This window comes from Sinohyriopsis cumingii, chromosome 14, assembly GCF_028554795.1.
Source record: "Sinohyriopsis cumingii isolate HCF-2022 chromosome 14, ASM2855479v2, whole genome shotgun sequence".
In the NCBI taxonomy this organism is placed as follows: Eukaryota; Metazoa; Mollusca; class Bivalvia; order Unionida; family Unionidae; genus Sinohyriopsis; species Sinohyriopsis cumingii.
Window position 1 is genome coordinate 70,301,325 of NC_142974.1, and position 17,227 is coordinate 70,318,551.

Below are 17,227 nucleotides of genomic sequence, written 5' to 3' on the forward strand. Positions count from 1 at the left end.
CGAAAACTAATTTGCGTAAATTCGACACAGAGTGCAATTTTTGTGTGCAAATTATATGATTCTGGACAAGGAAAAAATACAACTTTTCGGGGGGGGGGGGGGAAATAATCTTATCATGTGTGCACGAAAGATTTGGATTGCAGATGTTAATTTTATCTCACAATAAAACAATATAGTTGAAAATAAGATGAGTCGGAAAACTAGTACAGTTGGAGAACCTCATTCGGCTAGATTAGCGCGAGAACAATTAGCTGCATTAAAGAAGCTTATTCCGACAAAACAATTATTTAAGAGAAATATTCGTGGTTACGAAGATATGCAACATGGAATTTTAGAAACTTCGGCAAAATGGTTGAAGCCAGTTACTAAAACAATCGAACAAACTATATATGGTGACGAAAAAGATAAGGAAGATGAGGAAGCCAGAAAACGTGGAATTTTTCGCGCGTTGAAAGGTATTGAGGAGCAATCACAAACATTACCCGATCGATTAGCAATAGCAGCAGCGGCAGCGCAGCGGGGTGGACAACCTGCAATTGTTTATAAAATAGGTAGCAAGGGAAAACCTGGAGTAGGAAAACCCAGAGGGAGAAAACCTGGAGTAAAAAAAAGAAAATTTGATATCGATGATTTAAGAGAAAATTTCACCGATGAGGGATGGAATATAATATCACAACCGCTATCTACGATATATAGTTTAGATCAATTTGGTCAACTTGCTGAAGATATGTTCAGTATTCGAAATGACTATTTGTCTGATATAGGAAGAGGAAGATATCCAACTCGTAAAAGTTGGTTTAGTATGTTATTTAGAATTTATGATGGAAAAACGCAAGCGAGTGAAAGGGATCCATCTTTTAGAAGATTTATTACAGCAGCAGACGATAGATATAATCATAATAAACAAATGGCGGAAGAAAGAAAACAGCAAGAGAAAGAAAGAAAACAGCAAGAGAAAGAAAGAAAACAACAAGAAAGAAAAGAAAAAACTAAAACACGAGGAAAAAAAGTAGTACCACAGGAAGATATTCAACCACAGGAGCCAATATTTCAACCAGAGGAATTAGGAGCTAGACCAAAGGAATATATTCCACCACAGAAAAAAGAAAGAAAATCGAAAATGAAAAAAGATCAGAGTGATAAACCAATAATTGTTCCCGAATCTATATCATCACCGGCTAGTAGTTTGTTTACAATTAATCCTAAAATATCTGCTAGAAATTATTTGGATGAAAAAATGCTGCATTTAACCCGCAACTATGATTCAATGGTTCAGATGGCTGCGGATAATTCTCCGGAAAATAAAAGATTACTTTTGCGAAAAGATATTGATGTTAATAAAATTGACGAAATTGATTGGCTAGCAATAATGTATTTTGGTAATTTAGAACAGCCGATAATATACGAAGATGAAAATTTTGGAAAATTTTCATCAGATGTTATTAAATACAGATTTGCGAGTGCAAAAAAGACAATTTCGCCACCTGAAAGTAAAAGTTCGCCACCTGAAAGTAAAAGTTCGCCACCCAAAAGTAAAAGTTCATCACCTAAAAGTAAAAGTTCGTCACCTAAAAGTAAAAGTTCGTCACCCAAAGATGAAAGTTCTGATTCATTCTCCTTTGATCCTCACCACCCTCCTCTTCTCTCTCCTACATTATATCCAAGGGAACCTTCTGCATTCCCTTCTTGGCGACCCGCACCTCCAGAACCAACGCCGTCAAACTACAGGGGTCCCACTGAAAAACCAACAAGATGGGGAATTGACCCCGGGGAGGGTAGTACACTTAGGGGGGGTTCCCCTCAACCTCCACCAGAACAATATTCACCACTGACGTCTTCAGGGACATCACCAGGGTCAGCAGAGGAGGAGAAGAAGAAATCTTCATCGTCGTCAGATGAAAGTTTATTCTACGTATCGCCATTACAATCAACTCCAGAAACAAAAAAAAACAGGAAGCGGATATTCAGTTTGTCCCGATAGTGTTGTCAATGATGTATCTCGCCTTGAAGTATTAATCGGAGGAAAGCGAGCCGGAAATAATTCTCGTGAGATAGTCAACGAAGCATCAGATATTTGTCAGCGGTTATTCCGTGGTGGTATCATTAATTCTCACATTTATAAAGAGTTTGTCGATGAACTCATCGATTAAATCAATACAATTGAAATAACATGATTGTTCATAAACATCAACGCAGACCTAATCAGGTCCGCATAGTAAACTCTAGATTGCCAGTATACAAATATATTCACGGTAATGGATTCGGTGATATCATTGGAAGTCTTGTCACGCGAGTAATACCTAAAATTGGACCAATGGTAAAACAACTAGGATTAAAAGCGATAGGAAAGATAGGTGAGACTGCTGTTTCTGGTATCGGTAATTTGGCCAGTAAAGGCTTCAACGCTATCAAAAATAAAATATTAAGTTTAGTACGTAAAAAGCAACCCGTCAAAGTACCCATTACCAGCGAAATGCCACCCGAAGTCAGTAAGGCCATAAATGACGCAGCAAATAAAAAAATAAATGATCTAGCACAGGAAGCTGCTATAACAAATCTAGCGCAGGAAGTTGCTAATACAAATCTAGCAGAGAATGTTGCTAGGACAAATCTAGCAAATACAAGTTTTGTTTCGGGTGATGGTCTTCGTTTTAGACGATATTATTAATAATAAATGTTCGCACAAGTGTCAAATGAAGTATTTGACATGGATGAACCAGTAGGTAGGGATACATCAGTGCGAGATTTCCAGTATTTCTCGTACGATACAGTTGAACCCAATTCAAGAAATCGAAAGGAAATACAAGTCCACGATACAACAAGATATTTTCTTCCATCTGAGGCGTATATCGAATTTGTTGGGAAAATGGTAAAAGCAGCTGATGGTACCGACTTTGACACCAATTTTAAAATAGGATTCGTCAACAACGGTATCATGTCGTTATTCAAGAGCGCCACTTACATGATTGATGGAAAAGAGATTGAATCAATCACGAACAATGTTGACATAGCAACGACGATCATAGGCCTAGCCAGATACTCAGATGATTTTACCAGATCAGCGGGTCCTAGTATGATGTTTGCCAAAGATAATTCTGAAGAACCTGATCACGTTCCTTTTAATATTGGTGTACCGACAAATGCCGCTGGTGCTGCCGCCGCTGATATTTCGCAAGTAATGCTCGCCACCAATAACAATTACAATCTTGGATTTCACACACGAAGAAAAATGCTAAAAGATGACGATCGAAAATTTTCCTGTGCAATTCCATTATCTCATATTTTTGGATTTTGCAGACATTTCAGAAAAGTTATTTACGGAGCGAAGCATACGATAATTTTTGTTCGAGATGCCAATGATGACAGAGCCATTTGGCGAGATCCTGGTGATGCTGGTAAAGTTGTCCTTGAAAAAATTGCCTTGTGGATGCCAGCGATAACACCATCGATGATCATAGAAGAAAAATTATTATCATTCATGAATCAAGGAGGAAAATCTATTATGTCTTGGTTGACAACAATGACTGATTCTATCGAAAATGTTAATATCAACGGAATATTTACCTGGCGAATTGCGTCACAACAGGGCTCTTCCGCACCTAGACATATCTTTGTTGCTCTCCAAAACATGAATAGAAATGATCAGGAACATAGTCATATGATATTTGATCAATTCGAGGCAACAAACGTATCATTGAGAATAAACGGTCAACAAGAACCAACTGAAGAAATAGCCATCAATTTTGCCAACTATTCGACAGCTTGTGCATATCATCGATTGTTAAGTTTTATGGGTCGCGATCAAAATATTGATACTGGATTGCAAATATCACAACTGGATTTTAATAATCTTTATCCCATCTATTATTTTTCCTTGGAACATCTCGATTTGGTAAAGCAGTCGGTCGTCGATATTCATTTTAAGGCCAGAATTAACACAAGGGGAAATAATGCAAGAGCAATTGCAGTTATTCTCAGCGATAGAACAATGATTCTGGAAGGCATCAGTGGAAGAATGAGAGTCATCGATGCACCCGTAGAAAACATGTAATAAATTCCAAATTTAGATTAAGTGATTATTAATATGCCATACGATCACGTCAGCGTAACTCTGACCCCCGGTCAGGTGAAAAAGCTTCAATCGGCAACAACAGCGCGACGAGGTTTAAGTTTAACCTTAAAAAGCAATCAGCTTCACGGTGGACCTAACAAACTATCATTAACTAAAAATCAACATGGACATTTTAACAGAGCCAAATCAGCAAATACTGGTATTCGCCTGAATCTCTCAATAGGAGCAATCAGAGATATGGTCAAAATAGGTGGTATTTTCCCTCTATTGGCCGCTATTCCAGGATTGATAGCTGGAGCTCTCCCCATGATTGGAAAAGCAGTAGGATTAGGCGCGCTTGGAGGGATAGGTTCCGCATTAGCAAAAAAAGTTACCGGAGGAAGATATCGTAAAAAAAAGGGAGGGATATTCCCCCTTCTTGCTCCTCTTCTTCTTGCAAAAGCGATGCAGCAACGACAAGGATCCGGCCTTTATCTAAGACGACCCCCGTACGGATCCGGTCTAAGTCGAGCCTACCAGCCTCAAATTTAGATTTAATCAGTGAAGCAAAAAAAAAGAAAATAAAATTTTTCAGAGGTGTATTTATGCGAGATCAACTACCTGACAAACCAAATCTCACCGAGACAGGAATAATAAATCTCGATAAAAATTCCGGCCCTGGCACTCACTGGGTTGCTTACGCGATTAATCCTCGCGAAGTTATTTACTTCGACTCATATGGATTAGCACCGCCAAATGAATTTATCAAATACGTGTCAAAACTAAAACTTCCGGTTTGGTATTCAACACTTCCAACACAAACATTAGCAGATCCACCAATATGCGGCCCAGAGTCAATTAACGTCCTTGATGCAATTTCAAAATCATCCAATCCTTATCGCAAAATTTTATTTGAATATACCTTAGATAAATATCATGGTTGACATTTACGGTAGATCTCTCTTCAGAAAAGAAAAAAAAGGAGCAGTCGACATCGATACATCAAAGTTTGCAACCAAGAGTGATATTAACAATCTTCTATCATTGTCAGAGGTGGATCCTGGCGAAGTTGCTGTTTTTCAAAATACCGAAGGAAGATTACAAACCAGCAACGTCAAAATAACTGATATAATTAAGCGAGACGAATACCGCGATCACATTAGTCAGTTTACTCGCCAATCGGAGATGGTATTAAAATCTATTGCTGATATCGCCGATATTATAGCGAAGTTACCCCTGAAGGCCAATATCGCGGATGTGGAAAAATCCGACAAAGAGTTATCAGCAACGTTGCTTCTGAAGGCCGATAAAGCATTACACGACGATCTTCAGGACAGAATGACAAAAAGACTTAACAAGCTAAATAACGACCTTAAAAAACTTGACGATGCCTTAGCTAAATTTAGCAAAAAATTTGACGAGAACATAAAAACATCCAGCGATACTTCCTCCGCCGCAAACGAACTAACAAAGAAAAAAACCGATCAAGCATCGCATGACGATCTCAGCGAGAGAATAAGAAAAATCAACGAGGATATCACTGAAATTCTCGCCGATATTACCAAAATAAATACCGCGATGGGTCAGAAAATCGATAAAACATCAATCGACGATCTCAGCGAGAAAATAAAAAAAATCAACGAGGAAATTACTAATATTCTTGCCGAAATTAACAAAGTAAATACCTCGATGGGTCAGAAACCATCAATCGACGATCTCAGCAAAAAAATCAACGAGGAAATTATTAAACTCGGCGATGTTGTTGTTCCTGAATTTACCAAGGGGATTAACGTGATGCAAGGACAAATAGATGAGAAAATAAAATCCATCAACTATGAAATTAACGTGGTACGTGAATTGACGCGTCAAAAGTTAGATACATCAACGTACGACGGAGAAATTCGAGATTTAAACACGAAACTTCTTGCTGCAACAGCAAAGATTGACCAATCCATCGATAAAACTGGTCACGCCACTGACGTAAAACAATTAGGTAGGGAAATTATCGAAACAACCACAAAAATTAACAATATCAACACAAAAATATCGTCAATGAACCTTGGAAGATTATCGCGAATTTCGATACCAACGGAGGTAGAAACAAAAAATATTGTCTGCAATGTGCCATTTGTGTTTAAGACATACAATTATGATTGGGACCCTGAAAACGGTAGTATCGGATTTTATTTCACCGTGCCAATTACCGGCATATATCGAGTATATGTTATTTCCAAGATAAAATTCAGCGTGATAATGGAACGTGGCAGTAGAATTCATGAATTCCATCCTGGATTTTTTATTATTTCGCTAGAAAAAGATGTCGGTACATCATGCCATCTAGAACCGCCAGATAGAACCACCACAGGACCGGTGGATTATTTTGTAATTTTCGAATATTTATCGGGATTGGGAACAGTTGGTATTCCAGGATAAACATGGTAATCCCGTAATTGTTATCGTAGATTAATAAATGACCGCATCGGATTACCGTTACAATCAGGCGCGATCATGGCAGGATTCGCTAAAAAAACTACTCGATAATTATCAGATAAAAATAAAGAAATACCAGCGTAGATTAGTTGCCATCGATGTTGCTGTGTACGCGGTATCTGCTGTAGTCGCCGGTGCAGGAATAATTCTATCCGCGGTAACAATGATAGCGCCAATCGTAGCAACAATAATAATATCATCAACAACGACAATTGCCGGTGTTTAAAATATTATCGCGAAAAAGATATCCTCGTGCACAAGTGAAAAGTTATCTTCGTACAAAAGTAAACTAACTAAGATCAATGACGCGTACTCAAAATTATCATCGTTACTTTCGGAGAGTCTTCATGACGGTATTATATCCGATCTAGAATTTTCTTCGATTATCAGTATCTACTCGGAGATTGAACAAATGAATATTAATAATGTCCGAGTTAACCCAGATCGTGACAAACACGACGCCGCCGACAACAACGTTAATATCGTTAAGTTCAACGAAACCAGAATTTAGCATTAATTTCTCAACACCAATCAGCGTCAACGAAATTGCATTAACACAATTGCGCGTCTACAATAGCTGGCCCAATGTTAGATCGAAATCATTCGGTAATTTGATGTCAAATAATTCACTTGTTTTTGCAAATAAAAATAAACCCGATGGAACACCTGATTGGATCGTTGTTGGTATACCAACGGGCAGTTATGAAATTGATCAGTTGAATAATGAATTTACTACCAGAATATCAAATTTAACCGGCGATGCTACTCCGGGAATAAAGATATCTTCACATGATCCAACGTTGTCATCAATGATAGAAGTGAAATCACCGTACGTGGTAGATATTTACCAATCATCGATTAGAAATATATTAGGTTGGCCCGAGGTCGCACCTCTGGTAGAACCAAAAAAATCGGATGTTATTATTCCAGGTTGGTATGATGAAACCCTTCCAGAACTACCGGAACCAAAAAAATCGGATTTTACAACCGACGAAGGATGGTACGAAAATACAAAACACAAACCTTTGATCCACAGCGCCATCAATCTCATGAATAACCACAAATTTAACCTAGTAATGTTCGCTTTCACTTTTATTAACGAAAGAATTCTCTCATGGCTGCCTCTTCCTAAAATCCCCCCAGATGTGAAAATCTTCGACGCTACCCACATTAACAGGATAATAGCCCCCATAGACGGTATCTTGGTAAGAAGAACACTAGACGAGTTTATTCAAGAACACGAATTACAATTAAATTTATTGCGAGGATCATTTCATGAATGCATCCTAAATAAATCTGGTTCATGTAGCGAAATTATAAAGCATGTGAAGATTTTAAATCAACTTGCGAATGATATTGAATATTATCATGATATGTTTATTCAGGCGATAGTCGACGATATATCAATTGCCGATTATGTTCTCCCTATTAGCAAATTCGAGTTGATCAAAAACTCAGGAGAAAAACAAAAATTCATGAGAGTATTTGAATTAACCGAGGAAACACTGCCAAATTTCAAATTTCCCAATTCTGATTTTGATGCGATGAGAAAATCCGTCACTGATACCATCGATGATTTATTTCCGAAATTACATGCGGCGTGGACTAAAAAAATACAATCGGAATTGATTCTCAAACACAATAACGATCCGACTGGGGGTGGACGGCATATCTCGCCAGGTATCGTTAATATAACGGAAGTTATCGCGATTTATCTTCACGCGGATGTTGTTGAAGGTAGTTATAATGTTGATGCGTCAGTGTCAAATCAAGCCCATCAGGGATTTATTTTGTATTCGTTTTCACCTAGCGCCTCTCCTGGTCATTTGATAATAAAGGAGCCCGTTAATCCGTTTTACCTGCGATGTCATAATCGGTTATTGACGAGAATAAATTTCAAACTTACGGATCAGAAAGGAAATTTACTTGATATACGCGGAGAAACTGTAAGTATCAATTTGCTAGTGAAATCGTAAATCTATATCCCAGAGAAAAATGGGCGAAAAAAATAAATAAAATCCAGGGAAATTTTCAAAATTAATATATTTTTTTGTTTTGTGGAGATATTCAGGAATCGGAAGATTCCCTAATTTTACTTTCATCGATAAGTCTTTTCAATTGTCTGACACGCGAACTTGTAATTTTTCGTGATTCATATGCGTCAGATAAAATCAATCTAGCATTCTCCACCAACATCGATAATTTAACAAAATCCTCGACGCGATCATCGCTGACTGTCGAAAGTGATTGGTATATCGCAATCTGGATTTTCTTTATTAATTTATACTCCGACGGTAGCGTGTATTTGTATTCAAGTTTTCCTTGAACAATTGTTTCAAATTCAGATCGAATTTTATTTGTATCTAGATCCGATGGAAGATTTATTTTTTTCTTCAGATCATCAATCGCTCCAATGATGTCGTTTATAGTTTCCTCATTCATTATATTAATTTTGTAATATTCAATTATTCTTCATCCTCGATTTCCGAATCAAATATTATTCGGATGTAGGAAAATTTAATCCACGAATTAGCATCATAAGAAAATGTAGCGTGAATTTTTCCTTCTGCTACTCGTCGTACCGAATTTGAATTAATAACGAATTTTTTTGCAGCTGCAGTCATCGATTCGAATACAAGTTCTTCACCGGTTTTTTGATTTACTGATTTGACGGCCTTAGCTGGTCGCTGCCCACCACCTGTGTTACCAGCCCTTGAATTTTCACTCTGCGTCACAACTCGAAGGTTAGATAACTCGTTTTTAAGTTTATTACCGTCAATGTGGTCGATGACAAGTCCGATTTTTATTGGTCCTTTGTGGCATTCGAACACAAATCTATGATTAAAATAACTCGTTTTTCTTCTTCTATCATTTTTACCGACGGAAAACATAAGATAACCTGAATTAATAACTTTACCAACATGATTTTTCGTTCTGATGTGTCTGACGGTACCATCGGTAGATGCTTCGTAACCTTCGATGGTTGGATGCGATCTATACTCGTTCATGATTTTCATTGCAGGAATCGTTGATTTCATTTCCATATATGATATTCTCTTTGTTTAAATCATAATTTGCTTTGAAACGATTAATATAATCTTCTTCACAAGATATTACTGACAAGGATCTTCTTTCATAATATCGCCGTAATTCACGATATTTTTTCCCACCACAGGAGAAACATAACCGTGTTTTTCCTCGAGTGCCAACTTGACAAACTAAACATCGCTGTGGTCCTTTGTTACCTCGTCGAATTTCGTATATGTGAGCACCGCAATATTCACCTCTGCAGGATTTATCACACGACTTTGTTGATCCAACTATTATCCATGAACATTGATTCATTATAATTTAAACATTTGTCTAAAATATAATCATGGATGCATTTGATCTTGATGAGGCAGAATATATTATACCTGAGGTTGACCGAGCCAAGAAAGAATTCTTCGATGATGGAGCAATTCATGTTTGGTCGACGTGGAAAACTAACTTCGTTGATGCTACGATGAATTTGGAGCGAGCGAAGAAGATAATCGAACACATAAAAAACTCGCATAAAGAAGAACGATTTATTTTTGGAATAAAATTTATCGCACAAATGCCTGATGATACTTGGATTATTCGTGATAAACGAGATCCTGTGCGCGGCGGTAAGAAAAATGTCGTTCTTGATAAAAATTCGAAGCCGGGATTGTTACTGGGGATTGATGGTCCTTATTATGCTAGGGCGTATCCATCTAGTGCTGTTGTTTATGGAATTTATCGGCTGAATAATAATCCTGATGCGAAAAATCTACCTGCGATGAAAGAATCTCCGAAAATAAACTGCGTGGCTGAGCGAGTTATCGAACACATGAAAAACGCTCGTCGCGGATCTGGTCTAACTCAATTGAGATTGGATAAAATTAATTCATGGGCAAAGACAGTTGCTGATGGCGCATCGATTGACGACGTTGCTGCGTTAAGTAAGAAACTTAAATTTCCTATCACGGTAAAAACGCTATCGGGTGAAATATTATATTCATCACCGTATAATTCCCGAGGAACACCAATTGAAATTGTTGATCATAATTCGCATGCGTGGAGTCAGTCGGTAATGATATTCCCGAGGGATCGTTCTGTTAAATTTTATCCCGTGGAATCCGGAAAAGACAATTCCAATGCAATGTTTAGGTATATCAAACTATTAGCTAAGTCTGATCCAATATCGGTTTGGTTATTCTCGAGCGAAGAAAAATACGATCAATTTATCTTGCCACGTGGAGATATTTACCGTGATGAAATATTACACGAATCGATGAAAAATATCGCGGAGAAATATTCATCAAATCCTGATCAGTTATTAACAAACTGCTTTACTGTTCCGTCTGTTGCCGCTCACGCTGCTAGAGAGAGAAATTCGTGGAAACCTACAAGGAATGAATTTCTCAATGATATTCAACTTAGTTGTATCGAATACGGCCATGGAGGATTATGGAATACCAAGTATTATTTCGAAGATATGATCTCTGTTGATATGAGCGCATGCTATCCTGGAAGTTTTCTCGGATATGGTGATTGTGCAGATTACTTTGCTAAATTTGGTCATCCAACCAGCGAGATGACGAGAGTTGCGATTAACGGACCGTTACCTGATTTTGTCATGACAGGATTTGCTCACGTAACTTCGTTCGAACTTGCTGAAAATTTACATAAAATTTGTTATATTTGGTTTGGTCGGCATTTATCTCAGCGAAGATGGGTCCCTACGGTGTTGTTGAGATTTATGTTGGATTCGTCGATGTTAATATCGTTGACGGTAAGTGAAGTGATTATATCGTATAGGAAACAAACTGAAGTGTGGTTACCCACGGATTGTGAAAACGCGAAAGATATCGGAAGAAAAATTATTGGTAAATTTACTCAAGGAGGATCAGTTGATCATAAACATCGCCACGCTAGGTTATTTATCAATGATGCCGAGATGGATTTTATTATTGCCGATACAGTATCGCGTGGAATATTTTGTAACAGAGAAAATATTATTATTGATGGAACGAAGTTAGGTACCGTGATTAGTTACCTCGATGGGGAATCAGCGCAGTATACGCATTTGAGATCGTCAATGCTCGCCTACGTCAGTATAAATTTGTTGTCAATGATAAATAAATTTTCTGATATCGCGGTAAGGGTTGCGACGGATTCATTTTATATAGATAAGAAATATCAGTGTAGATTAGAAAATTTAATCACTGATGGATCTTGGGGAACTTGGAGAATAAAAAACGAAGATATTCTAGATTACTGTGAGGACGCGGATGTTGAAGATTGCGATAAGTTTCATAAAGATAAATGCGATGAAGTATCAACGGCTGCATCTGCATTCGATCCGATTTCACGAAACAAATTTGTTTACATGAACGGTCCTGGCGGTAGTGGTAAAACAACACGAGCAATAAATTTATTTTCAAATTCTGATATGGTTGTGTTGACTCCAACTCATAGATTAGCGAGAGAAATAAAACAACGCGGCGTTAGTTCTTGCACGTATCATAGTTATTTCAAGTACAGCGGTGGATTGTGGGATTCGGCTCGAATGGGAAACAAATATATCAACAAGATTATAATATTTGATGAGATTTGCACGGTAAATCTTGTCACGCTAAAATCATTTCTGGGTTGGCTGGAGGGAAAAAATACCGCTGTGGTAATGTGCGGAGATCACGGTCAACCTGATCCTATTGATGACGAATCTCCTCATGAATGGCTCAGAAACTTCGTTGACTATTACGAGGAAATCGACGCTGATTATAGATCCGATGATATTTTACTGACCGAATTTAAGAAAATAATTCGATTACAACCTAATAAGTTTCAATGCGATGTAATGAGAAAAATAATCGACGAAACTCCGATGGATATTTTTCTAAATTTGTGGCGTCCAGATCATCTGATTGTTGCTAGCAGGAAAATTGTTCGCGATGTTATTCAGGAAATGTTATTCAAACTTCATTGTGAAAAATTTCCAGCATTGCAGGTACCGTTGTGTTATAGGCCCGCTGATACCAGGAAACAAAATATTAATGTTACTTTGCCATGCGGAGAAGAAAAAATATTAGTTTTGAATGATATTATTTTCGTTGATATTAATCTTGTCAATGATGCGATAAACGCAGAAAGATCTCCATGGAAACTCGGATACGCAACAACGATACACTCATCGCAGGGATTGACAGTAGATGGCCAAGTTTGGATCGTCGATGATAGAATTTCTTGGTCAAATTTAGTTTATCTAGCCGTGTCTCGAGTAAGAAAATTATCTCAGTTAGGTAGAATTAAATTTCACATTAACGACGATGGCGGTAATTGAGTATCCTTTGGTATTATTTGTAATTCCTCCTTGGTAAATCCTCGTTGTGGTGCTAATGAATCTAAGAAATAAATTGCTGGTCTTCCTGACGATCTTGTTACAGCTGATATTTTATGTGTAGTAACGCTCCAAGTTGGATCAGTTGCTCTTTTTCTTCCTCCCTCAGCTTCTCCTTCCTTGTATAAATATCTTACAATAACACTACCTAGCACAGGCGGAATTGTGGAACTTCGCTTTAGTGGTATATTTGGTTTTGTAATTGCAGTTGCGGGCTTCATTGATATTGTTCGTGTTACCTCGTTATTTAGTGCATTAATCACGTGAGGTAATCTTGTTACCCAATCGTGAGATCGTTTATCTTGGATAAATTCTCTCGCGTATTGATATCCGAATAATCGTTCTGCAAGAGTTTTATTGAATCTCTCAACGATAGCTTGATTGTGATGAACACCTACAATAACGCGACGGATTTTAACATTATTCTTTTTCATCAGTGAAGTAACCGCGCCAAGAAATTCTCGACCTGGATCAACCTGGAGAAGCTTCGGCCATGTTAATGGAGATCGTGAATAAATTTCGCTAAACGCCTTAGCAATCTCTGTTGCTGTTTTATTCGATAACGGTTCTGCTTCCTTGTATCTGCTAGCGATATCAACAACCGTCAACACGTATTTATATGTGACTCCGTCGACGGTATCGTAAGGAAGAAACATAAGATCAGCCTGATGGACTTCATTAGGGACGCTGACAGAGAAACTCGCATATGATATTTTCTTAGGCGGAGGAAGATAAATTTGCCAGGCCGCCTGCCTCGGTAACCATGATGCAGCAACCGAATGCTTTACTTTTGCTGCCTTGGCAAGTTTAGCAATTGCTGATTTTCCTCGCCAGAATCCTCGCGGAGAATAATATATTTGCTCCATTATAATCTATCCGCACCTAGTACTAATTTACCTTTCATCGCACCTTTTATTAACCAAGTTGCCAATTTCTCCTTGAAATTTTTATCAGGAATTGCATCTATTGCGTGAATTAATCTAATATCAGCGAGATGTCTTTGTTGTAAATCCCCGCTACGATATGCAAGATCGTGGTAGTAGCATGCGTTATCGATGGCGTTTACTGGATCTTCACCGGGATTTGGTTGATCATTATTGTTGAGTCTCATATCTAGCCTCGTACCGGGTCCACAGTAATTATATCCTGGCAGATGCTTCTCTCCGGGATATTTCGCCCAAGGAGCTCCAGGTAGATTTGTTAAGGAGGCGGCGATGTCTCCTCCGGTTCTACTTTTTTTTTTACAAATCTAAATTTGATTGTCTTGCAAACTGCGCATTCACCCTTAATTGCATTCCTGTTGTTGCGTGTAACGATTTCGATTGGATTTAGCGTAGCAGTTCGAGTGCGACACTTAACACAATATGAATCCATAATATTCTAATAACATGAATGTAATTGATTTTTCAGCCACAAAAAAACGCGAGCAAGTAAAACACACCGAGGCATTACCAAATTCGATAAGAATGATAATCATTGGACCATCTGGTTCTGGAAAGACGCAGTTGTTGCTGAATTTGATAATGCGATGGCTAAAATGGGATAAACTGTATTTGGTTGCGCCATCTGTTGATGATCAGAGATGTTATCAAGTACTGAAGGAATTTAGCGATAATACTGATGAGGGCACAATAGAATTTATCACGGATATCAATGAAGCTCCATCAGTGGAAAGTTTAAACGGTGATGCTAATAATCTTGTTGTTTTCGATGATATAATGCTGGATAAACAAACTAATCCGGCTAGAATATTCTCGCGTGGCCGACATAAGAACACCGATGTGATTTACGTGACGCAGCGATATACGCAAATTCCGAAGGTGATTAGAGATAATTGTAATATTTTATCAGTTTTCAATGGCGTTGATACTCACACGCTGAGAAATATTCATCAAACTTGGTGTAACGGCGATATGGATATAAATAAGTTTAAAAATTTCTTCAGTCACGCTCAGGCAACACCACACGGTTTTGTCACGATTAATCTTCATGATCCACGTAGTAGGTATCGAATCGGTCTTGATCAAATTTATTCATAAAATTGCAGCCTCAGTCTTGCAAACTTCATCGACACCCGATTATTTTCCCACCCCACCCCCCCGAAAAGTTGTATTTTTTCCTTGTCCAGAATCATATAATTTGCACACAAAAATTGCACTCTGTGTCGAATTTACGCAAATTAGTTTTCGTAGAAGGCTTTATTTTTGCAATCTGAGGCTTCTACGGAGAAAGTTCTCGTAGGAAGCTTTATTTTATCTGAGCCACCTGGTCTGTAGAACTTCCCTGCTGCTTCCGGTGCTTGGTATTGCAATTTCTTTAATATTGTACCTCACGGTAATGCAGTGGGAAGAGTTACATGATGATACATACTGGAGATTAAACATATAGATGTAAACTTTTGATAGTTAGGACAGAGTAGTTCTTTGAGGCACCACATGAGGATAAATACTGGAGATAAACCATTTAAATGTGAAGCTCCTAAAAATGTTTGCAGAAAGTAGTCCTTTGAAGACCCACATGAGAATCGATACTGGAGAGAAACCATTCAAATGTGAAGTTTGTAATAAAATGTTTGGAGAGAGTAATATGTTGAAAAAGCACATGAAGATACATACGTGTGATAAATCATTCAAATGTGAAGTTTGTAATAATATGTTTGGATATAGTAGTAAATTCAAGAACCACATGAGAATCCATACTATAGATAAACCATTCAAATGTGAACTTTGTAATCAAATGATTGAACAGAATTTTAACTTAAAGAGGCACATGATAGCACAAAATGGACTTAAACCATTCAAATGTGAAGTTTGTGATAAAATGTTTGGACAGAGTAGTACTTTAAAGATCCACATGAGAATCCATACTGGAGATAAACCATTCCAATGTGAAGTTTGTGATAAAACGTTTGGAAAGAGCAGTACTTTGAAGATCCACATGAGAATCCATACTGGAGATAAACCATTCAAATGTAAACTTTGTGATAAATTGTTTGGACATAGTAGTCAAATGAAGAACCACATGAGAATCCATACTGGAGATAAACCATTCAAATGTGAACTTTGTAATAAAATATTTCGAGACAGTAGTAATTTGAAAAAGCACATGAGGATACATACTGGAGTTAAACCATTCAAATGTGAATTATGTGATAAAATGTTTATACAAAGTAGTAATTTGAAGAACCACATGAGAATTCATACTGGAGACAAGCCATTCAAATGTGATGTTTGTGATAAAAAGTTTGGATATAGTAGTCATTTGTTGAACCATATGAGAATCCATACTGGAGATAAACAATTCAAATGTGAAATTTGTGATAAAATGTTTGCACAGAGTAGTTATTTCAAGGTCCATATGAGAACACATACTGGACTTCAACCATTTAAATGTGAACTTTGTAATAAATTGTTTGGAGTGAGTGGTAATTTGAAGATGCACATGAGGATACATACTGGAGATAAACCATTCAAATGTGATTTGTGTGATAAAATGTTTAGACAAAGTAGTCATTTGTTGAATCACATGAGAACCCATACTGGAGATAAACAATTCAAGTGTGAAATCTGTGATAAAATGTTTGGACACAGTAGATATTTCAAGGTCCACATGAGGACACATACTAGAGGTCAACCATTTAAATGTGAACTTTGTAATAAAATATTTGGAGGCAGTAGTAATTTGAAGAGTCACATGAGGATACATACTGGAGATAAAGCACTCAAATGTGAAGTTTGTGATAAAATGTTTGGACAGAGTAGCAATTTGAAGATGCACATGAGGATACATACTGGAGATAAACCATTCAGATGTGAAGTTTGTGATAAAATGTTTATGCACAGTAGTAATTTAAAGAGGCACATGATGATACATACTGATGATAAACCATTTAAATGTGAAATTTGTAATAAACTGTTTAAAGAAAGTGGTAATTTGAAGAAACACATGAGAATTCACACTGGAGATATACAAACACAAGTCAAAGGTGAAGTGCATGATTAAAGGTTTAGACAGACATAGTGCTGTTTAAATAGGCACTTGAGATAAACCATTCACATGTGAAGTTGGTGATAGCATTGCAGGGCAAAATACTGGAAACAAACCATGGAACTATTAAGATTGTGATAACATGTTTATGCAGGGTTAACATGAGAATACATACTGCACATTATCCATTCAAATGTTTTGTTTATTATACAATATTTTGGACACCAGTTTTATGAAACACCACATGATGGTGTATACTAACTACTGTTGATAAAGTATTGTTACAGGGTAGC

General features: G+C 37.3%; 1 protein-coding gene across 1 annotated transcript; it reads left to right on the plus strand.

The window, feature by feature from the left end:
• The first annotated feature begins 15,285 nt into the window (after positions 1-15,285).
• Positions 15,286-16,952, plus strand: LOC149784093 (uncharacterized). Its single transcript, XM_089932179.1, has one exon. The coding sequence runs from the start codon at positions 15,432-15,434 to the stop codon at positions 16,947-16,949; it is 1,518 nt and encodes a 505-aa protein (XP_089788305.1). The 5' UTR covers positions 15,286-15,431; the 3' UTR covers positions 16,950-16,952.
• The last annotated feature ends 275 nt before the right edge of the window (positions 16,953-17,227 follow it).

Bases quoted from the DNA above. Each gene is read 5' to 3' on its own strand.
- LOC149784093 (XM_089932179.1), top strand. From the start codon at position 15,432: ATGTTTGCAGAAAGTAGTCCTTTGAAGACCCACATGAGAATCGATACT.